The 22740-nt window shown below is 43.7% G+C and overlaps 2 protein-coding genes across 3 annotated transcripts in view; both read right to left on the bottom strand.

Moving 5' to 3' along the window:
* Positions 1-13583, bottom strand: part of apaf1 (apoptotic peptidase activating factor 1) — a 39014-nt gene extending 25431 nt beyond the window's left edge. Inside the window, exons 1-22 of one of the 2 annotated variants that reach the window (XM_084573360.1) lie at positions 13311-13583; positions 12709-12887; positions 11608-11791; positions 11144-11341; positions 10809-10998; positions 10209-10321; positions 9958-10089; positions 9591-9829; positions 9161-9328; positions 8932-9063; positions 8603-8716; positions 7931-8115; positions 7639-7765; positions 7143-7268; positions 6899-7039; positions 6689-6814; positions 6199-6345; positions 5614-5742; positions 5392-5517; positions 4855-4974; positions 4617-4742; positions 91-216 (exon numbers count right to left, since the gene is read on the bottom strand). In XM_084573360.1, coding sequence (XP_084429486.1) covers positions 91-216; positions 4617-4742; positions 4855-4974; positions 5392-5517; positions 5614-5742; positions 6199-6345; positions 6689-6814; positions 6899-7039; positions 7143-7268; positions 7639-7765; positions 7931-8115; positions 8603-8716; positions 8932-9063; positions 9161-9328; positions 9591-9829; positions 9958-10089; positions 10209-10321; positions 10809-10998; positions 11144-11341; positions 11608-11791; positions 12709-12852 — 3093 coding nt within the window. In that variant the 5' untranslated portion in view covers positions 12853-12887; positions 13311-13583. The remainder of the gene's footprint in view (positions 1-90; positions 217-4616; positions 4743-4854; positions 4975-5391; positions 5518-5613; positions 5743-6198; positions 6346-6688; positions 6815-6898; positions 7040-7142; positions 7269-7638; positions 7766-7930; positions 8116-8602; positions 8717-8931; positions 9064-9160; positions 9329-9590; positions 9830-9957; positions 10090-10208; positions 10322-10808; positions 10999-11143; positions 11342-11607; positions 11792-12708; positions 12888-13310) is intronic. The other variant, XM_084573359.1, reaches the window with a different exon arrangement.
* Positions 13584-14469: 886 nt separating this feature from the next.
* On the bottom strand, positions 14470-22611 carry tcp11l2 (t-complex 11, testis-specific-like 2). Its single transcript, XM_084573909.1, has 10 exons — positions 22153-22611; positions 19898-20099; positions 19520-19652; positions 17949-18069; positions 17590-17813; positions 17338-17474; positions 16986-17176; positions 16626-16807; positions 16358-16530; positions 14470-16266 (listed from the first exon to the last, which is right to left on the bottom strand). Exons 2-10 carry the CDS (start codon positions 20055-20057, stop codon positions 16001-16003), a joined length of 1587 nt encoding a protein of 528 aa, XP_084430035.1. The 5' UTR covers positions 20058-20099; positions 22153-22611; the 3' UTR covers positions 14470-16000.
* Between the last annotated feature and the right edge of the window lie 129 nt (positions 22612-22740).

The raw sequence follows: 22740 nt of genomic DNA, 5'->3' as shown, positions 1-22740 counted from the left end.
GATGAGGGACAGGGTGATGAATGGGAGGCGAGGAAACAGAAATACCAAGCAGAAAGACGGCAACCGAGGGAGGAGTAGAGATTAGCCTACCCTTATGGTAGCGTCCTCTGAGGATGTGATAAGTGTTTGGCCGTTCTGGCTGAACTGGCAGTTCAGCACAGTCTTCGTGTGTCCCAGCAGAGTGGCTAGAAGCTTCCCAGAGGGCACCTCCAACACCTGGAAGGAAGGAAGAAACATTAGCAACAGAAATATTCAAGTACACAGCGAGAACTGTGGTTCAAGAGCACTTACAAGTACTGTAAAGACTTCACATCCCGTGTCTAAAACATCTATGAAAGCCTCACGAGTTTACCAAGGTACAGAAAAAGTGGCCCAGAAAGTTTCCTTAAAAAAAAAAAACCCTGACAAAAAAGTTTGAGGCAGTACTTGAGCGAAAAGTAAGACCCTACCGCTGGCTTGATGGCGATAAGCGCATCAAAAAGAAAGCGCTAGGGGAAAAAGTGCAAGCTTTGTGTGCAATCGTGCAGTCTGGTCAAGGCCGAGAGGACTGCAGGAGGTCTGACAGCCCTGCAGATAGCACTGGTGGAGTCAGAGAACAAAACTGCTTTGATGCTTTAAAAGATCCAATGCTAAGGGAAAAGATTTTTTTTTTTTTTTTTTAAATGTCGTAGCGCGTTCTCACTCGGGAATTGCAGCTTCTGCATAAAAACCTGTAGTAATAAGTCCTTAAGATGGAAATCTTTGCAGAATATTCTGAGCTGTTTATATATGAGATATAAGAACGCCCTTCAAAAGGTCAGTAGGATGGAGCACAGACAAGACTTCAGGAGTAGAAAGTTTTTTAGCCAGACTAACTCTTGTGCAACTCTTGGAACAATACCGTCCACCACTTTGGCATAAAGTGAAAAACCTCGACATAAAATACTGAACAAACATTCACAGTCCACAGAGGATGACCTAATGACTTGGAGACCTGGCCACGGTGACGTTTGTGGTTTTTAGTGAAATGTTTTGTCAATTACTGGATTGGAAATTAGCTTTTCTGATTATTCATTCAGTCATTCATTCATCTTCTGTAACTGCTTGTCCTGTGGAGGGTAGTGGGGGGGCTGGAGCCTCATCGGGCGAGAGGCGGGGTACGCCCTGGACAGGTCTCCAGTCTATGGCAGGGCTAACACAGAGAGACAGACAACCATTCACACTCTCATGCACACCTACGGCCAATTTAGAATCACCAATTAACCTAAGGAGCACGTCTTTGGACGGTGGAACCCAGAACCTTCTTGCTGTGAGGCATCAGTACTTAAGTTTACTTTATATTTAGTGCTACGAGCAAATGTTAGCAAGCACGGTCTGGTAAAAAGCTTACAAAAAACAGATCCACAGTGAAATATAGGTTTATTCTATCACCAGTATGAACTTATTCTGCTTGAAAAAGATGAATAAAATTAATTATTATTGAGGAGGGACATGGTTTAAATTACAGCTGCAATTATAAAATTATTTAGTGTAACATATCCACTGGCCTATTTCTCTCTAATTTAACACCAGATTAATCAAGTAATAAAAAAGACATGAAGCAGGCCTGATGGTCAAGTCATTAGGGCGCACACCACGTGGGCAAAAAGCCCTTTAGCTATTGAGTACCCGGTTCAACTCGCGGCCAGTCGGTCCTTTGCTGCCCTATATTTCATGTCTACTTCATCTGCGACTATACGATTGAGGCAGAATAAATATAAATCTTTAAGAAAATATGGAGATTGGTGTGTGTGTGGGGGGGGGGCATAGCTTTCCTGGCTGAGGGAGCGCCCCATAAACCTCTCGCTCACCGCATTACTTCCTGCCTCTATTCACTGAAAAACTACCCAATAAAAGGCACAAAAGGCCAAAACAATAACTAAAAAAATAAATAAATGAGCTGCTTTGAGGAAAATATGCAGCTCTAGTTCACTTGGACCTGCAACTCTGCAGACTTTTACGTAATATATAAGCAATTCGGAGAGCTCAAATGTGCTTCAACACGGGGACCGAAGAAATCTTAAGAAGCGCAGCAAAACGTTATCTCCAGTCCAGCACAGGCACCTGCGCTTTTTAAAAAGTATAAAGGAGAGGCGACGAGACGTGGGGTTTTAACAGGCACTAAAACATTTAGGTCTCAGAGGAGAGGGTTGAAATGTCTGCGCAGAACGCGCCGTGGGGCACGTCAGCCGTGTTTGTCAAGCTGCGCGTAGTGAGACGCGGGTTTCAAAGCCCTCGAAGGAAACGACTTGGCAAGCTGTACACATCCGGCTCAAGGATTTCTGGGATGGTGCAGAAAGAAAAAATGCCTCAGGGTATTTGGGTATAAAAAAAAAAAGCAAATATAAAAGCGGGCTAATGTGAAGAGGAAAGATGGGGAACAACTGCTTTAATAGCACTTTCAAGGGATTAAAGGTGAAAGTGGTTGTCAAAGGAATGAGAGTGAGGAAGCACAAAGTAACAACCATAGTCTTGTTCTAAGACTTAAAAACATTGAAAAATAAAAACTTAGTCAACATAACGCACACACTCAAGCAGCAATTAGTGATTCTTGAATGCACATACACTTCACTTTCCCTACCATACCTGCACGCTGCCTGTGATTAGAGCTACTGCCAGCACCAACCCCCTGTAGGAGGTCAGCAGTCGTCGGATCCTGCAGCCAACTGTCCTTAGTACATGACTAGCTGTCAGCCCTGCCGCCTGGCACAGAACGCACACATACACACACACGCACAAACAGACACGCTGTTCAGTCATAAAGAAGCGCACAGCAGTCGCTCCGACGTCTCCTGCACATCTTGTGACAAGTTGTCAACATATTTCATTAGCATAACAAAGCTGGCATCTCCGGGTGACACGGCAAAATGACAGATTACTACTAATTTTGTACACTGGTTATAAATAAGTTAAGATGAGGGAGGAAGAAGAAGAAAAAACAAATAAATGAATGCACTGCAGCAGACAGAGGCAACAGGAATTTGTGCAACTTACACCAGAGCTCTACCTGGTGTTCGCTCAGGGGACTACAACAGTTCTTAAAATCTACTCAGAAAGTTTATAATGCATTAATGATGGTTAATGTTTATGTTGGCTTAAAATAAATTTAAACACATCCAAATTAGATTAGAATGATTGCACCAGTGATAACGAAATATACACAGATCAGGCATAACATTATGACCACCTTCCCAATATTGTGTAGGTCTCCCTCGTGCCTCTAAAACAGTTGTGACTCATCAGAGAATGGACATGGGCCTTCTGAGGGTGTCCTGTGGTGTCTGGCAACAGAAGGTTGTTAGCTGGGGTCCTATGGGTTGAGGGGAGGGGCCTCTGTGGATCATCCCACAGACACTAGTGAATTCAGAGGCCAGGTCAACACCTTGTGCTCAGAATATTCTGCAAAGTTTGTTTTTTAGTTGTTCCTAAAGCATATTTGTGTGTGTGTCTGTGTCAGGCTGCATCCTGCTGGGGATGGCTGCTACCACCAAGGAGTGTCATTGCTATGGGGTGGGGGTGTCTGGTCCGGTCTAGGTGTGTGCTACATATCTAAGTAACATCCACATGAACGAATGCCAGGTCCAAAAGATGGTCAGTGTTATTTACTTCACCTTTCAGTGGTCATAATGTTATGCCTGATTGATGTAAATGAAACAAGGCAATGTTATTCCGAATCCTCTGCACGTATCCTGAGTTACCCCACAGGATTATTTTTCATGAGCATCAACTGCAATTAACCACTTGTCTCCGATGCTTCTCCTATCCTTTCACAGATCAAGAACTGAGATGTGTAATCATATGAGCTCCTTTAAGTCATGTTTGCACTAATCCTCTCATATCTCTGGATTCAGGAGACAAGGAGGGAGGCAATTAAAATCATGAACTCCTGTATTCATTAAGACTGCAGGACCTTTTTAATTAATTAAGAGTTGCACTACTCTGTAGGTCGCCGGTCTCGCTGAAGCGCTGAAGTGTCGAGGGACTCTGCTTGATTAAGTGTTTGTGTTTTAATATAGGAGTCGCCAGAATGTCCTCTGCCATCTAACATGTAACAGACACGACACCATTCACATCCACAGAAACACACACTCGCCACAAAGCAGACTCATTCTCGTCCGGAAAACTGTAATTTATCACCGGAGCAGCGACGAGAGCACGGGGACAGACGGAACAAAGGGGAGAAGAAGAGAGATAAAACAAAAAGTGTGTGACAGAGGTGTGGAATATAAAAACAGAGCGGGAGCGAACGGTGTCGAGAATATAAATTACAGGCAACAAAATGAAAACGAGTGAAGGGAACGGGAGATGAAAGAGGTGTTCAGAGGGGACCTGATGCACAGCTGACAGGATGGATAAAAAGGAGAGACAATGCTGATGTCAGATCTCATGACTCAACATGACCTGAAAAAAACGGCTCCTACAGCGACGCGGAGAAGAGATTTGCACATTCACGCACGCACGGAAAAACAAAAGGCAGATCTTTCCTCACACACAGACACCAGCCGAAGTATTAATTTGGGAATTTGCAGCAAAGACGTCAAACTCATTGTCAGATTAATACTGTTTTTATCAAAGCATTTACAATCTTTGTTTTCTACCTGGATGGTGCCGTTCTCTTGGCCCAGGCCCACAGCAGAGGGCTGCCTGCACATACAGGTACACCGGATCCTGGATGGCATCTCCTCGGACTGGAACAGCACCGATCCTGTTCTGCCATCACGCACCTGAAACACACATTGTTTCCTATGACAACTTGCACACCGTAGCGCACATTCAAAGACAAACAAACAGCTCTTAAACAGGCTGTTTCACCTTATTTACACACCAGTAACTCACCTGCAGTCTGTTGCAGTTGTCGGCTGCAGAAACTATGATTTCTGCACCGTTAAAGACGACGTCAGAGTCTCTCTTCAGGTAGATGGCCGAGGACGTGTGAACCTTCTTGGTCTCCCATAACTATGAAACGAGAAACGCGAGACATGTAAAGCCAGACACCACAGGACACCCTCAGAAGGCCCATGTCCATTCTCTAATGAGTCACAACTGTTTTGGAGGCACAAGGGAGACCTACACGATATTAGGAAGGTGGTCTTAATGTTATGCCTGATCGGTGTGTATTGTTAGTGTATGTTTCTGTCGCTCAGGAAAAATAAAGTTGTCATAGATGCAGCAGCGTCCCTGAGCATTCCTCATTAAGGACTGAAACTGTAACAGCTGGCTGGCGCAAGCGAGGTGCAATTAGCCGACTTGTGATGCTCGGTGATAGCGTGGCATTTCATTTCGCTGTCAGAGGCGGTAATTAGAACAACGCTGACAGCATCTCGACAAACTGGTTTCCTAATGTAGACTTATCACCCACACTTTCTCTCTTACCCTCACGGTCTGGTCATCGGAGCAGGACAGCAGCTGCGAGCCGTCGGGAGAGAACTGGACGCGCTGCACCCAGCTCAGGTGACCGCTGCAGTCGGCCATCTTCTTGTTGGCCTCGAGATCCCACAGCTGGAAGAAATTTCTTTCACTCTAAATAAATTGTCCACTGTAAGATAACTTACCAAAACAAAAAAAGAAGGAATTGTACGTGTGAGTGAGTTTTACCTCCATTGCATAGTTCGAGAAGGCGATGGCCAGCAGGTTACTGGTGGGACAGGCGTGACAGTACTGCACTGTGCTCAGACGACTGGTCTTAATCTCCAGCAACATGTCGCACGTCTCCACATCAAACACCTGAGAAACAGCAACAGACAGAACAGATAATGAGTATCGTCTGTGTTTTTGTACATATTTAAAAAGCCACAGAAAAAAGGCGACACTCAAGCATCTACTTTATTCCGATGAGTACCTGGAAACTAAAAACCCTGAAGTACATCTGCAGCATCTTAGTTTTAAGTCGGTGTTTGGGTTGTTTCTTAAAATACGAACGAATGAAGACGCAGCAGACAAAGACGGACTGATTGCAGAACAAGACTGTCTGATTCTGGTAAGGCTCAGGAGGTAAGCGGTGCACATTTACAACCAGGACACACACTCTTAAGACTCTCTATAAGACAACCTCTCTTTCCTCTCCAACAGGACAACAACAAACCAGGAAGGAAAAAGGGAACGTGGTGTTTGAATTAACCACAACTAATTAAATATGAACCCACGCTCAAAATACTTTTCATTTGCATGCTACGCGCTCACCAAGACGGCGTTCCTGGCGGCGCATATGATGCGTCGGCCGTCCGCGGTCCAGGTGCTGCACTTGACGAGGACGTCTTCGCCGTTATCTGTAAACACGTCCCTCACGTCGATCGTCTTCCACTCGTTCGCGGACGACACCTGGAATAGCTGCACACGTGGCATGCAGAAGAGAGGGTGTCAGTATAAAAGTTTAGAAGAATCACAAAAAATCGAGGTATACTGTGTAAGATTTGTCATTTGAATGTGTTGCTTCCAAAATCTTTTATTAGCAGAATAAAAACAGCTGCTTTTATAGTTTTTTAATTGCATCCCAAGACAGGAAAATAGGAGCCGATACCGAATTGTGCCGTAATGAGACACCTGCAACGGCATATACACCCAAGATTTTGCCGTTAAGAGTGCACCCAGCTCGTGAATCAATGTACAGTTTAATGTGCCCGGCCTCTGGCAAAAGGACAGCTTCACGAGTGTCGAGTTTAACGGCAGTCACCTTAACGGTACCGTCGTTGGAGGACGTGGACAAGTACTCATCATCGGGGGAGAAACAGCAGTGGTTGACTGGCTCGAAGTGGCCAAACATGGTGTTCTGGGAGGACGGCTTGTTAAGGTTCCACAACTGCGGAGACAAAGAGGAACGCAGCGTTGGATGGACGCAACGGGAAGAAACGCACGGTTAACGTTTAATTTAAATCACACACACCTTGACGTTCAGGAAGTTGTCATTGGAGCAGGTGGCCAGCAGGAGGCGGCGCGTCGTGTTGGTGAACTGACAGTGGTTGACCTGCTCTTCATGCTCATCCTCAAAGACCCTCAGCAGCCTGGCCTTGTCTGCGTTCCACACCTTAAACCCACCCAGACAAGACATTTTATGACATACTGTGTTATAAGATACTGTTTGTTGGAGATGGCCTCATCTTAATCGACCGGAGGACTACTGTAGGTACCTTGACTTTCCTGTCGCTAGAGCAGGTTGCTAGGAGACGATCATCTGGGGAGAAGGCGCAGCAAAGCACTTCGTCATCGTGGGCCTGGATCTCTGCGAGCTTCTCACCTGAGGTGCTCTTAAACACCTGGGAACACAGGTACGAGGACGGCAGTTTAACGTCAGTGCGCATATGCAGTAAAAGTAATAAAATACTTAATATGAGTGTCACATTTCCATCCTGTGAAGACCATAAAGTGAAAATACTAAATAACCATATGAATTTGTGAAATTGGTCAATTAAAGAGATGAAATAAAGCCTAAAAATATGTATATTGTCCACACAAAAATGATTAAATAAAACACATGCAGCGTATTTTAAGTCGGTTCAGTCGCTCTGATGACAATGCTGCAAAAAGTGAATCGCTTTTTATATTTTCCACTATTTAGTTAACATGCAAATGAGTTTGCCCTTCATGACCGTACACGCAAAAACATGCACCGTCTGCCATGCGTACCCTGAGCGTCTTGCCAGCTCCGCAAGAGGCGATCTTGGTTCCATCATGGGAGAAGCAGGCGGAGTAGACGGAGCCCTGGTGGGGGTGGATCACCAAGCGACACAGACTCTCTACACCGCTCACGTTCCTGTATGAAAACACAAAAAATATTATACACAGCTTTTAAACCCTTAAGAAGAGTAATGTGATGAATTAAAATAGGGCTAAAACTTTCGTGTTTAATTTTAAATTTTAAATTAACATGGTTAAAACAACTTGTTTTCATTATGAGAGAAGACCAGATTGAAATTACAGCAAGTCAAAATAGAGTTTCCCGGTGTTGGCCCGTTCCTTCGCCTTCAGCCGAGCTTGTTTGTACACCTCAGAGGCGTGCGGCTGAGACAGAGCAAGCTGCACGACGTCCGGGAAAGGACGCTGCTCCAGCTGGTGGCCGTTCTGAGACAGAAACTCCTGGAACTGGCTGCGAACTTCACTGTTCTGAAAAGGACGGAGAACACAAGTACAGGTCAGTCACATTAAAGAGGAACTCCGCAAGTTTCATTTCCACAATCAGTTAAGAGTATCTGAATATTACTGATTTAATCTTTGCACTATTCACAAAATTAAGTTGCTGATGAGGCAGAAAAATCCTAAATTGCTGTCGAGTCAGAACTTTCTAAGCCAAACAGGGCCTTCTTAGTATGCGTGTCCTCGTAAGACAGGTGTGGGAGTTCTGCATCATAGCCCCAAGCTTCCTTCCTTGTGTCTAATAAACCATCTGCCAGTTATCAAATTTGCTGTCTTGCAATGATGAAAATTGGTAAGGGAGCAAGGGACAGGCAAAACATGGACGTACAACAAACCTATCTGCGTAGATGAGATAATCCAAAAAAAAAAAGAAAGAAAAGAAGTTTCAAAGAGAGAACAAGTCCAAAACTTTTAAACTCCTTCAGGAGGGATTAATTCGTGAGCACGGTTTGCAAACCTCTTTGTCCAGGATGGAGCCATACTCCACGTAGTCGTTGATGAGGTGAGCCGGACCCATTATCTGGGCCTTGATGCTGACCCAGTCCAGAGAGAACATGAGGGAGTAGAGCTCCTGGACGAGACAAGAGATGACAGCAGACAAACGGGGAAAGAGTCACAGACATGATCGGACATGAAAAGAGATGAAGAAACAACACAGTCTGAGCACAGTGTACACACAGAGCTGAGCATGTTGTATTAGAGAAGAATGTTTTCCTGGGAAATAAATGGGAATATCCTGACTAGTGCAATGATCTGCAGTTTTCTGCAGTCAAGTCTCTGTTTTACCTGGGAGAGGTTGGCTTTGGCCATGTGGTAGGTCAAAAATCTGATCCAATAAAGGCACTCCTCGTCTCCTGAGGTGGGGGGACCAAGTCTGTAGTGCTGCTGGTACTGATGGACCACCTTAGAGTGAAGGCTCTGAAGTGAACCCACCCGCCAGAAAGAGAGAGATAATAAGTATTTAATGAGATGAACTCCAAAACCCAAGCTCTTCTATGGCTGCAGCCAGACTGACCTCGAGCTGGTTTCGGTTCTGCTCCACCAGGAAGTCCAGCTGGAGGTCATGAAGGTAGTACAGGTAGGGTTTGTTGTGACTGTCCACGAAAAGCAGAGACTTATTGACAAACTCCTGGAGAATGTCCTCCACCTCCTCTGGCTCCAGATCCCAGAGAATAGCCAGCACCTGGGAGAGGAAATAACATTAGATAGATAGATAGATAGATAGATAGATACTTTATTAATCCCGAGGGAAATTCGAGAAATATGAGTAATAACAGTCGTTGTTTATTCAGTGGAAGGGTATTGTGTAATAGTGGCCTGTTACTGGCATCATTACTAGCAGGTTACATCATGTACAGATGAAGAATAAAACCAGTAAGGACAATCATGATACTTGGGCAAGAAAAGAGCAAGAAGCAGAAGTATCTCGTGTTGTGTTGCCAAACCTTAGCAGGGATTTTGATGTCCTTTTCTATCACAGTAAGGTCCTTGTAGAGCTCCCGGTGCTCGTCGGGTAGGACCTCGATACTCGCGGACATGGCCTGGTCCAGGGCATCGTAGTCGTACGACGATGACTTCCTTATGCGCTTGAACTGCTTCTGCTGCAGCTGGCAGAGGTAGTAGCGCCAACGGTCGGGTTTGTCTTTGAGCAGAGCCCCGATCAGAGACACCACCAGGGGGGAGCCTGACACGGGGGAATGAAGAAGCAGGAAACGTGTCAAAAGCTCAAAAACACAAGATTAATTCACGCTGACAATATTAGTTTTGGTTTTCATTCACGGGTTGTGTTATAGTTCGTGTCATTTCACAGACCTTTACATTCTCTGACAATGCTGCGAGCTTCCTCAGGAAGTCCATGGGGTTTCAAGTTAGTGTACAGAGCAAGGATCTCCATTCCTTTCTTTTCATCCAGACCGCTTTCCACTTCCACCTCGTATTTAGCACCTATAACATAAAACACATTTTCTAGGTGTTTTTTGTGTGTAAACAAACTAATAACAGGAGGTTTTATGCGGTAAAGTCTGCATGCATATGCTGGTCAGAGTGAACACAAGGACACGTACCACTAACAGAATCAGCAAGGCTTCTATTTCTGGTGGTCAGAAGTATCCGACAGTGAATATCGAACGCCTTCAGCACCGTACTGTCCCAGATGTCATCTAGAATCAGCAGAGATCTAAAAACAAACCCAAAACAAACCGACAAGGAACGACATGTTTACCACAGCACCTGGCAACTGTTAGTAGAGAGATAAATACGGTGTACAATAAGATTATTTGTTTTACTTTCTAGTAATAAAACGATGGCTGTAAATTAATAATAATGTCATCCATTGTTCATATTTATAACTTTCCTGCAGCTGTCATTGAGCGAGAGGCAGGGTACACTCTGGACAGGTCTCCAGTCTATCACAGGGCTAACACAGAGAGACAGACGACCATTCACACTGACATGCACACCCACGGCCAATTTAGAATCACCAATTAACCTAACAAGCATGTCTTTTGACGGTGTACCCAGAGAGAATCCACACAGACACAGGGAGAACATGCAAGCTCCACACAGAAAGGCCCTAGTCGGCCGACGGATTCGAACCCCTAACCATCACGCCCCTGTTCCGCCCTTTCCTGCACGTAGAAATATGAATTTCTTCGTTCGGTAACCTTGGGTATCTGCGGAGCATTAGAAAGCGCAGGCGCTCCTTGGCTTCATCCAGAGAGTTGGGGGGCCGGTGAAGGCTCTGGGAATCCAGGGTCTGCTCCAGACGAAAACACAGTGACTGGATCTTTACCAGCAGGTCTGGCTTCTCCAGCTGGCCGATGGACAGCCAGTGGATGCCCCCAGGAAAGCACTCTGGAGACGGAGGAAAAAAAGAGATCAAGAGGTGAGGCTAAATATTTTAGAGGGAATTAAGTCCATAGGTGAGCTGGATAAACCAAGAGAAAGTAATTTATCATTTGAATCTCATCCTTTGCTGAGTTATTTGATTGTTATTCACCATCTATGAGTGAACGGTCTCTGACAGCCTCAGCAGCTAGAACAGATTTGCCCGAGCCAGCCATTCCAAAGACTGTAACCCAGCCAGCGTCTTTCTGGAGCCGGTAAAGTTTCTCTCTGATCCGGTTCACCAACTCCGGTCTGCTGACAAACACCACGGGCCTCTGAGGTACTCCACCTTCACTAAGCACTGCCTGGACTGTTAAACAAACCAGAAAGAGAATGACCAGAGGCTAATGTGTGCAGAATTATTAACATTCAAAAAAAAGTATGGCAAGAAATCGAAACTGAGAGGGAAAAAAATTAGTTTACAAGACTTTTGAGGGACCTAGTAAATAAAACTGTGCCCACACAACAAGCAGCCTCTGCACGTTGCTTTTCTCCAACACTCATGGACTCCCACGCACTGAAAAACACAATGTTCCAAACCTCCACTCACGTCACCCACAGCTCCCCACCACTCACCATAAGATGCAGAGCTATCAGAGGAGCCCTTATCGAACGAGCTGCGTGGCAGGTCACCATGGAGCAGATTGGCCAAATCATCATACGCCTCCTTGACCAGGGCATTGTAGAACGAAATGTAAGCATGGTTGTCCTTCTGCAACAAGAGCTCTAGCAGGGCCGCAGCCTGGTCCTTCCTGGTGGACTGGGGAAAGAAATGTCAGAGATATGAGGTATGGACATCGTCCTGGTTAAATATGAGGAAGTGATACGAGTGCAGTACTTGCCATTTCTATGCAAGAGAAATTTTAGAACATGCCTTAGATGTCTAAGCTTGAATTGTGATTTGAGTCCAATATATTAGTTGCAATATTCTATACAGTGATAGTAGTTTAGGATCTAGGGAATTTGGAGGTCAGATCAACACCTTGTGCTGTTCTTCATGTCTTTTAATGATAATGACTCCTTGATGGCAGAAGCCATCCCCAGTCATCAAGGAGTGTCATTGCTATGGGGTGGGGGTGCCTGGTCTGGTCTAGGTGGGTGCTACATGTCTAAGTAACATCCACACGAATGAATGCCAGGTCCAAATGTTTCTCAGCAGAACACTGTATGGTCACAAGATGCTCAATACTATTGACTGACTGACTGATGATATTGGAATATTTTACTCCCTTAAATTGGCATTAAACCCAAAAATACAGTATTAATCATGCTCTAATTCTGATAGATTACTTCAAAGATAATTAAAAAAATGTCACATCCCATGTTTTATAGTTCGGGAAGTCGAGATGCAACGTTTTTATTTGTCACATGGTTAATTATAAAAATACCCCGGCAGTGAAATGAAATTGGATTGCATCTGCTGGGGAAAACAGCAAGCTCATCCAGCTCATTGAGAACATCCCCAGCACGTAAACAAAATTAATTAATAATAAACGCAACAAGAGTTAAAACATAGAAAAGATCAGACGGTGGACTGCATTAAAATCTATTAATGATTTCACCGACTGCGGCACTGACCCCTTTTATCTTTTAGATGTGAAAATGTGACATCAGGATGCGTTTTATTACATATTATTTATTTCCCCGTTGCCCTTTGACCTCCAGCAAACACCCCACCTTAGTCTTGATCTTCTCCTCCTCATCCACGGTAATCACGCCATCACTGATCATGTGGTCCATCAGGTAGGTGGGCTTGATGTCCTGCTCCAGTCTGTGGCGAAAGCGCAGCAGGCAGCTCCGGGGCCCTTCCTCCAGCGCCATCTCTGCACACTCCAACCATGCACGGCCTTGCTGAACTGCAATCAATGGGGGAAAAGATGCATTCATTTAGTTTAATGAACTGCAGACGGATCTGATCTGTGGACAGAGGACAGAAATTACTACAACACTAAGAAAATTCATTACAATTAGTAAATTATTAGCTTAATAATTAGTAATTGATGATTAATGTGCCAAATAATATTAAGAAAACGAATACTTTATATAAATAATACAAAAGCAGGAACAGGAAGGCACTTCAAATTAAAATAAAGCGACTTCTGAGCTTTTCACTGAAGCAAAAGTTCACACAGTTCATCATCAATACAGATGTCAGAGTTTCTGACAGCTCTACAGCGCCTGTCAGTGAATGAAAAAACGACTTTAGACACTTCACACTGGGCTCTGACTGCACTTTCACCGTTCCTCTTAGCGTTTTAACACCAGGTTGCCCCACTTACCTCCTTTCAATACTTGTCTCGACAAGTTCACTCACTTAGACTCGAGAAGGAAACGAAACAAAGAAAGTCCCCGCCAACGGACCCTTACGAATAGCTTTTTCCGTTTAACGAAGAAAATACCTGCTGAATTGTACTCGGCTGTCAGGTGAAGTCAGTCTTCGAAGAAAACGGTGAGTTAAACGTCATTTAACTCTCCGTGAATTACTACACGCCCAATTTTGAAAAGCTTCCGGATTCACAACAAAAACAACCGTCCCGGCGGGAAGCTACCAATGGCGTGGCGAGATTTAAACCACGTGACCGGTGACATCACGCACTTGAGTAACGTGTAACCAGGCAAACTGATGCTGCATTCAAACGCCACTATGTTAGGTCGTCAATATTCGTCTACGCTCCTTTAAAAACTATTTATCTACGCTTATAATATTGAAACATTAAAAATATTACCACATATATCCCCACGACATAGTATTATCCTCAAACAAGTTTAATTTTTAAACTGGAGAGCAATTATGTGCTGTTGTGACTGATAAATAACGGTAAACGCTATTCACTTTTGCTCTTTCATAAGATAGTAATTGGTTTATTTTTTTTTAAATGTGCGGTGAATCTTCCTCTAAAGTCACAACGCTTTGTCAGCACTTAACAACTGCTACATATTGGGATCCCTGTGAGTTTGAAATGACAAAAATTTTCCAATTTGTGTGTTTGAAGGCTAAATTTCAGACTGGACCCAAAGGCAACAGTATTGCCTGGTGACAGCCAGCGATGAGAGCATGTTGTTTATTCCACAGAACACTGATGCGCTGACAATGCAATTGTCAGCAGCTATAAATAGATTTATCGTAAGACTATGAACATTTACGTTTGTTTTCAACCTACAAAGCAAAATTTAAATGTAAATTTTTTTTTATATATATGTTTGAATATCAAAGTCCAGTTGATCCCATTGATGATGTACTAACATACACATCATTTACAACTAGAAGGGAATGAAAGAGCATTTTAAAAACATTCAATTCCTTCTTATCAGTTTGTGGGTTAGGATTTTTATGTGATATATTTTTAAATTATAATTTCTGGGGGTTTCTTTATTAATTTACCACCAATTCACACGTTTCTTTATTTTTATATATAAGTTTTATTATATTAACGGTGGTACAGAAGAAAACAATAACAACTTCTCGCCTTTTCAAGTAAACTTTTGTAAAACCACATGATTGCTCTTCTTTGTGCATCTTACGGTCCGCTGGAAACTTTGGACGCAAATTCACTTTTGATTTCAGCACCTTTCGTTTCTCGACGTATTCCAAGAGCCAACACAGCAATACTGCAAAAAAAAACAAAAAACGACAGTACTGCGAAATGTAACAAGCACAGCGACAAAAACCAATACGGCTAGTACTCAACTGGCAGATAATAAGTACATAAACATACGACAAACAGTGACAAATATTACTCAAGTAAAAACTAAAAAGACCAAACCCCAACACATGCAGACAAGTTTCTCAGAGGCGTCAAAACGCTGAACGGATTACAAATAATACAGGAAGTTTAGTTCTCTGGCTAATTAAGAAAAAATGAGGAACTACACAGACAAAGGGCTCTCTTGTGTTTCGCATTAATATCTTTGAACGTGGCACTTGCTATTTAATGAGCTACAGTTATAATACATAGTTACCTGTAATGATAAATAACTTGTTATATGTAAAGAATCTGAATGCTACTCTTCTAAATATATAAGCTTCTTCCTCTCTGACGTATAAAGATGGCTGTATGTATCACAAATGCTAAAGTTTTAGCCTCCTTTAACAAAATTAAAGGAGTTTGACTAAAAATGAGTTTATCAAAATGGGGTTAGGATCAGAAATGGATCATTTTAACACTGGTTTTCTGGTTATCAGCCATGACAGCGTGGTAAAAATGTGGTCCTGGGGATATGTACAGGCTTGTTCGTGTGTCTGAGGACAAATTTTGCCATCACAGTAGTGTCTACCGCAGCCGTGCATGATGCAGGTGTGTCGATGAAATCAAAACGAAAGCTGGGTTCGAAAATAGGTGTCACCTGATCCATGAGTGCTGAGCAAAGTATGCATGTAGGGAGGGACTTTACATCTCCAACATTTAGTTTCACTTTTGACATATCTGTAATTCCCCATTTGGAGTCTCCTTATCTGCTGAATAAACATACAATATTTATCAGCTCAGGTTATCGTCGCTGGTATTGTATTCACCCTGTGAGGACTTCTGTGTGTGTGTTGTCATGGCAAAATGTCGTCCTGGACACAACTTCTGCAGCGGGACGGACTACTGTGTGTAGCTGTGAATACTTTAGAAGATTATCTGTCTGTCTGTCTGCCTGCTTGGAGACAAACTGGTTCAATACGATAGCATCACAACCGCCAGTAATCAATGCAGGTGTGTAGCTGTCGTCAGAACAAAGGCTGTGCTAAGATGGGTGTGAACGCTTTGGCGTCATGGCTGCTGTGATCCATATTTTAGAGCATTTATCACAAAAGATGTAGGTCACATTAAATGTATCCTGCTACTCAATGTCTTCCTACTTTCGCTTTTCTTCGTAACATAATCAGTGTTCAAATATCCTCGTAATACACAAGTGCCCGCTTCAGCTTTCGCTAAATCTAGTAGGAAAACAGACTTCTTTAGCTGCAAAAGCCGTATGTTGGTTTTTAATTGGGTGCGACAGAGTTGTGAGCTGCATCCTGAGGAGGGCCTGCTGCTGGTGGTGGGCCGTCGCTGAACATCAGCTTCCTGATGATGTCCACGTAGAAAGGTCCATAGACGGTCTTGTTGTAGTTGACCATAGAGATGAACTTTGATCCCATCGACACTAGTTCAGGCTTGATCGCAATCAAGCCAGCCGGTACTTGTTCAAGTTTGTCCTGGGGTTTGGGGTTGCAGAGGAGTGCCGCGAAGTATTGCTGCACACGGTCCTCTGCAGAGAAAGGGATGAGACAAGGTTTGAATTTTTCTGGTTTCGTTATTGTCTTATTTCTTTTTTGGTTCTTCATCTGCCTCTGTCTTACCAACTAGTGTTCGGATTGGATTGTCCTTCTGAGTGATGCTGCAGATCTGGCCCTTTAGGGTAGCCTGCAGCGCTGGGGTCAGTGCAGGGTAGTCCCTCTCCGTTAAAGACTTGTTGAGCTCACAGCAGATTTGAGCGCTGACGCCCTCTAGTGACTCTTCCAGGTTAAAGTCCCTACAAACAGGAAGGGAGTTTCATGAAAATGCAATCACAGATGACCTGGGATAAATATGTGGATTTAACATGGACAAAGATGAAACTGAACTGACGGTGTATGCATGCCATCCAAAAGCACATTGATTATCCTCTTCAAGCGGTCAGAGAGAGAGGGAAGGCCCTGGATAGGTCCACCAATGGTGCTGAAGACAATGGAGAGCACCTGGTTCACCGCCTGACACTGCTGAAGCTGTCGCTGAATCTCTCGCAGACGGTTCTCATCCGTCATCAAAGTCTAAAAGAAAAAAAAATCCCAAATGAAAGGTGTTCTGTATGTTTGTTCTATGTTTTATTTCAGTGTGTGTAAAATGCCTGCAGACGTTTTGTGTGAGCAATCATCTGGGTGTCTTATATACCCTCAAGAAGTATGCATATATGAAGTGTTAATTACACATACAAATACAACACATTACCTCAGGCAGCGGGCTCTTGGAGTAGTCCCATGTGAGGATGCGGAGGAAGGCAACATTGAGGACCTGTAAGGGCCCAGGGAGCGGTCGCTGTCCTTTCCCATGGCCGTTATTCTGTTCAGTTGGGGGAACGGTGGCTGACAACAGCTCCTCCAGGGCCGACTTGATCCAGGAGGTGGTGTTGTCTAAAGCACCTGGGGATGTTTCACAGTAACTTAGAGGTAGTGGCATCTCCAATTTTCACTTTGACACAATAAAAAATAGGGTAATCTTACATTATGTCTTATAAAGCTTCTGTTTGCCAGCAACAAACACCTCCCTGTATATGAGTATAAATGCATTCTTGTTCACTTACTGGGTGTTTTGTCCAGGATGCTCTGAAACACTGCCCTCTCATATTCGACGCTGTGCCTCTGCAGCAAAGGCCTCAGGTTTTCAATTGTAAAGTTGACAAAGTCGGCCTTCATCAGGTCCAGAACACGGAATATCTCCCTAGCGTGTAGAAATAAAAGGCCGGCTGTGATTGACGCTTCATACATTCTCTCAGACTGACAATACAACCCAATAACTGATCACAGAATTTAAATGTTTTGAAGGATGCAGTTACCTGAAGAGCGTCACTATGTTGTCTGTGCTTTCCCGGAGCTTCTTGATTTCATCGTCCCTCACCGGTGCACACATCTTGCCCATGGTGGAGATAATGTAAGAGGCAAGGCCCTGGATGTCCACGGCGTCGTTGTCGGCCTGCTGGCGTATCAGGTCCGTGTCCAGCACCTCCATGATCTGGGTCCGCATCCGATTGGCACCCGGATTAAGGAACGACAGCAAGATCTGTCCAGAGAGGGAAAAGTTATATCATTAGTTAATATGAGGTTTTCCACCTATTCAAGCCAGGACTGGAAGCAAATAAAAAGAAGAAGAAGATCTGTAAGAAATAAATCATTCAAAAGGCATTTATGTACTGACCTCTCTGATCTCCTCCAGTAATCTGATGGCTTGTCCATACTCAGGCGGGTCATCGTTCAGCTCACTCTCCAGGATGTCCCAGAAGGCCTTGTGGATATTATCTCTAACTGCCTTCCATAAACTAAAAAAAAGGAAAAAGGGGGAAGAAAAAGGGTTAGTTCAGTTGAGTAAACATCTTTTAGGACATTTATAAAATACACGTGGACTTGTGGCTTTCTTCTCCCAAATCTCCAAACACTGAAGAAGGAAATTATTTTGATTTGCTGCCAGCGATACTGAGCGGAGACACAGTGTACTTTTCTGTCTATTTGCTAATGTCCCTTGCCTGACTCTCACTCTAAATAAATGATTTTATTCTCCTTTCCTCATCGCTCCTTGTCCTCTCGTGATCAGATCAGGTCATGCTGCAGATGCCAATAAATGCAGTAGCTTCATCACATAGAAACTGATATGAAAGATATTTAAGTTGTTTCCTCACAGGGAAGCATTGTAGAGTCATATGGCCTAAGGGACAAATGACCTCCAGCTCTGTCCCTACCACAGAGCCCCCCTTCTGTATCAGCTTATCCAGCCTTGAGGTGCCCTTCTTCTCAGTGCTGCCTCCCCAGCACACCACTGCGTAGAAGAGGGCGCTGGCAACGATAGTCTGGTAGAACATGTCCAGCAGGTTCCGGCAGATATTAAACTACTACTCCTGAGGAAACACCTTTTTTGTATACTGAGTATATGTTAGTCCAGTTTGTGATCCAGATGTAGACCCAGGTACTTCTAGGTCTGAACCACCTCTACACACTCCTAGTTGAGGGTTACAGGCTATAGGTGGGGCCTGGACCTCCAGAAATCCACTACCATCTCCTTGGTTTTAGCTGATCTGAAGGTGGTACGCTCTGCACCATGAGACATAGTTGTTCACCAGATTCTTGTACTCCTGCTCTTCTCCATCCCTGATACACCCCACAATTGCAGTGTCGTCTGAGAACTTCTGCATATGACATGACTCTGACTTGAAGTCTGAGGTGTACGGGGTGAATAGGACAGGGGAGATAGAGATATAGATATAGCAAGCAAGTTGCCTTCTTGTCTTCTTGGAAAGAAGTCACTTATATTCATTAGGTAGATCAGATCTGCTTTGAACTAACTAATTAAACTTTAAAGACAGTGTAACAAATGTTGTTTGGTTGCATGCCAATCTCAAGGATTAGCAGTTGCCACGACCTTTGTAGTTGCACTTCAGTCAGTGGATCTTCAGATCTCCCCTTTCTCACATCCTTCTGAAAACTCACACAACAGTGTCAATCTCCAGTCGGTGTCTTACAGCTATTCCACAGTTAAGGCTGTTACATGCGCCGCAAGAGTAGTATACAAAGACTGAGTTTTATTCTATAGCCTCGTACAAAGTTCAGAGACCGTAAACATCTGTCACTGATCTCTAACATATTCCTCATTTTAGGGAACGACTCTGTGGAAATTATTAACAGGAGAGCGCGAAAAGCCCTTATTTAGTTATTATGGTTCACTAGTGATCTAGAGAACATGACAGAGGTGTGAACAATGAGCTTTTTTCCCCATACCTGTTCTGAGGTAGGTTGCGTGGCTCCAGATGAAAACTGCGATTCATAATGATTTCATGGGAAAGGCTGAGATTGAACAGGTCTTTTGCAGTATCCATAACTTCATCGAGGGTTAAGGTTTTAGGTGGACTGGCTGTGGGAACACAAAATTACACAAAATTTTTAAGAGGTTTAGAGGTAAATCCCTCAAAGCATAAAGGCTCTAAGAATGCTCTGTCTCTGGAAGTCAGGAAGAACAAAATGGAACCAACTAGTGTTTTTTTTTTTTTTATTAGAAAAAGTAAAGCAACCGTAAACAGAAAAATGAAAACAGTAAGTCAGGGGACCTTGAGCGAGCTTCTGCTGAGACCAGCAAAAACAATGAGGGGTCAAACTCACAGGAGGGCGTGCTGGAGCAGTCGCTAGTGAAGCTTTCACGTGACGACTCCGGGTCGCTGGCCGTGGTCATGCTGTCGCAGCGCTCTGACGACGACTCCACGTCACTGCCTTGGTCCTCACCGCTGGATGTGGAGGTGGGCCGCTCATCGTTCAGAGGCATCTTGGACTACAGCTGCACCCCAGACACTTTGTTGAAATCAGTCTGAGCAGGAAATACAAAGATTTTAATTTCGATTCTTTGACGAAAGACCGAAACACAATAAAAACTACTAACAAGTTTCGTATGTGCTGCTAAAGCCTGATCTTTACTTCTATGTGCCATTGAGCTCTATTGTCGTCCAAAACCTATTCACAATGTGTAAACAATGCTCATGTTTACGGCTTACATGCTCCTTTCTGAAACACAGACAGTTTTACCATAATTTTACCTGAGCCTGCGTGAGAGCGATAATAGAGAGTGCGACTGCCAAAGAGAGTTTATATTTTCCAGCTCAGAAAAAGCTGCTGTTGCCAGGGCAGTTAACAGAGTATAACAAAAACACCAGTCACACTCAGTATAACAGCTGGCAGGCTGGTCGCCATAGAAACAGAGATAGTTGCCCTGTTGCAAAGAGTTTCCACATCAACATCATGTTATCCGCACTGAAGCATTTCATTGGAAAAGTACTTTGCGATTAAAGGTTTGTTTACTACCGCCGGGGGGGCTCTATTCAACGTCTAGACACAAACAGAGACCATTTCCACCTTAACAAAAAAAGCATGCAGTCGTTGAGGATAAAAGGGACACCGTGTCCGTCTATTTGAGACCGATTGCGTCTCCAGGGCAACATAGGACAACAGAGGGCTTCTCAACGGTCATGAAGATCTTGTTACACCTGTTCCTGTGCTGTCCACACCAATACATTAACATAAGAGACAAAGGTACAGTCGGAGTGAATTGATAAATCAAACTAATATGACTAAATAAAAACAAAACAATACATCTTGATTATCGTACAGCTGTACAAAAAAGCAGGTTTCTGCCTTCCTGATACAGTGTACAGTACTGGGTGGATGACCCGTGGGTGTTCCTGTCCCTGGCCTCAGTTATCTGCTGCCAAAAATGAATGCACACCCCTAGGGTAGCTCTTGCAGTTTAAAGATAGCTCGAGGGGGTGAGGAGGATGACAGGGGTGTGGGGAACGTGCGACTCGTGTGTACCTCCGCTATGTGCCCCACAGCTCGCCCTTTTTACATCACATCACATGCTAGACTTGACAGCTAGGTCAAAGCAACGCAGCCGGCTAATTTTCGGAGATTATCTAGGACGATGGAAGGGGCGCAGTGCAGGAAACTGATTACGGATTAGCTGTGTCATCTGGTGCTTCATTATAAGAAAGCCTCTTAAAGCAGTAGGTAGAATGAAATGCTGTAGGTCAATAATGCAAGAACAGGAAGGTGAAACATGTTCGGGAAAAGTAGATGTAAAATGCACATAGATTATTTTTTAATTCATCACTATTTGAGAAGATACAGCATTGCAATGAGACTATATTAACTATCCCTGATGTTTTCATTGCGTGTCATGGGACAAAATGTGTTAAGAAATCAAGGCAATGCATGGCTGCCCATAGATAGACTGCAACAACTCCTGCAGGAACAAAGACAGCCTTCCTGAGATCCAGATATGACTGCAGTGCAATGTAAACAAAGCAGCAGCTCAGGGAGGCGGGGCTATGCACACGAGGACTCTCCTCATTGGCTGCAGCTCCCTGTCTCTCACCCCTACATGGAAAATCTTTGGCTGCATTGCTGTGCACATGGATAAAAAAATATCCACACACGCCTGAGAGGTGGGTACACGTGATCGGGGCTACAGACCAAAACAAGAGCTCCGTGCACAGTCAAAACAGGACATTTAAAATAAATAAATAAAAACTGCAGAAAAAGCCCAATGCATTACGCTCTTAAGGCAGAATTAGATTAATTATAGCTGTCAAACTCATGAATGTTGTTGACAATGCGCCTCTTTCTTTGTTGTTGACCAAATACACTGTATGTGCAGTCGAACATAAATTATGAATTTAGATGATTTCAAATTACAGTTTTTTCTTTGACATTAGCGTTGACATGACGTTTAGCTCGAGCCTTCGAAGACTTTACCCTTATTTCCGCTCCACAACACAGAGACTCAAAGAAGAACTCAAAGTTCCCAAACGACCGAGTAACAATAATAAGCCACAAAAAATAATGCGTTTAATTAAAGCAACCTTTACCTCATTCAAGTCTCCAAGAAGGGGAGACTGACACTTTTAAATAGCTCAGCTGTGAAGTGAAAACTCGACCGTCGTCCTCTTGATCTGTTTTTGTCTCTCTGTTTAAAGGTCCTTCTACTCCTTCTTCTTCGTCTGTGTTTTTGTTTTATGGCAGTTGGCAAACACCTTTTTAAGTGGATTGACGCCACCTTCCGGATTGGAGCGTCGCGTAATCGGACAATGTGTAAACTTCTACTATTATTATGCAAATGTAATAATGCTTATCTGCTCCTGTCGCCAATATCCTTTAACACACAAAGACTTAATTGTCCTTTCCGTCGTCCTGCACTGTCCCTCTTGCTGATTTAAATGTCCTTCTTTCACCCAGCTGGCTCGGAAAACTAGCGGGAGAAACCATTTCACACAGAAGGGGGTGTTCAACTGTCAAACAAACGCAAACACAAGGTTTATGATTAAATATCTTTTAAGAAATAGTGTAATTATAACTTTTAACTTTGAATTTGATTTTAAACGCTGGATATATATTAAACTAAATGCACATAGTTAGTTCGAAAAACGTAACGTGGTACTATAGTCTACATGTTTTTC

This window comes from Chelon labrosus (genome assembly GCF_963514085.1).
Source record: "Chelon labrosus genome assembly, chromosome: 23".
NCBI lineage: Eukaryota > Metazoa > Chordata > Actinopteri > Mugiliformes > Mugilidae > Chelon > Chelon labrosus.
Note: the sequence above shows the minus strand (reverse complement) of the source record. Positions and strands in the feature narration are given on the sequence as shown.

What these genes read in the sequence shown, in the direction of transcription:
- tcp11l2 (XM_084573909.1), bottom strand. Translation starts at nt 20,057, where the DNA reads ATGCCTCTGAACGATGAGCGGCCCACCTCCACATCCAGCGGTGAGGAC. An exon ending in CATCCTGGACAAAACACCCA is followed by an intron (nt 17,177 to 17,337) that starts GTAAGTGAACAA and finishes AAACATCCCCAG; the next exon opens with GTGCTTTAGACAACACCACC. An exon ending in TTGGATGGCATGCATACACC is followed by an intron (nt 16,531 to 16,625) that starts GTCAGTTCAGTT and finishes TCCTGTTTGTAG; the next exon opens with GGACTTTAACCTGGAAGAGT.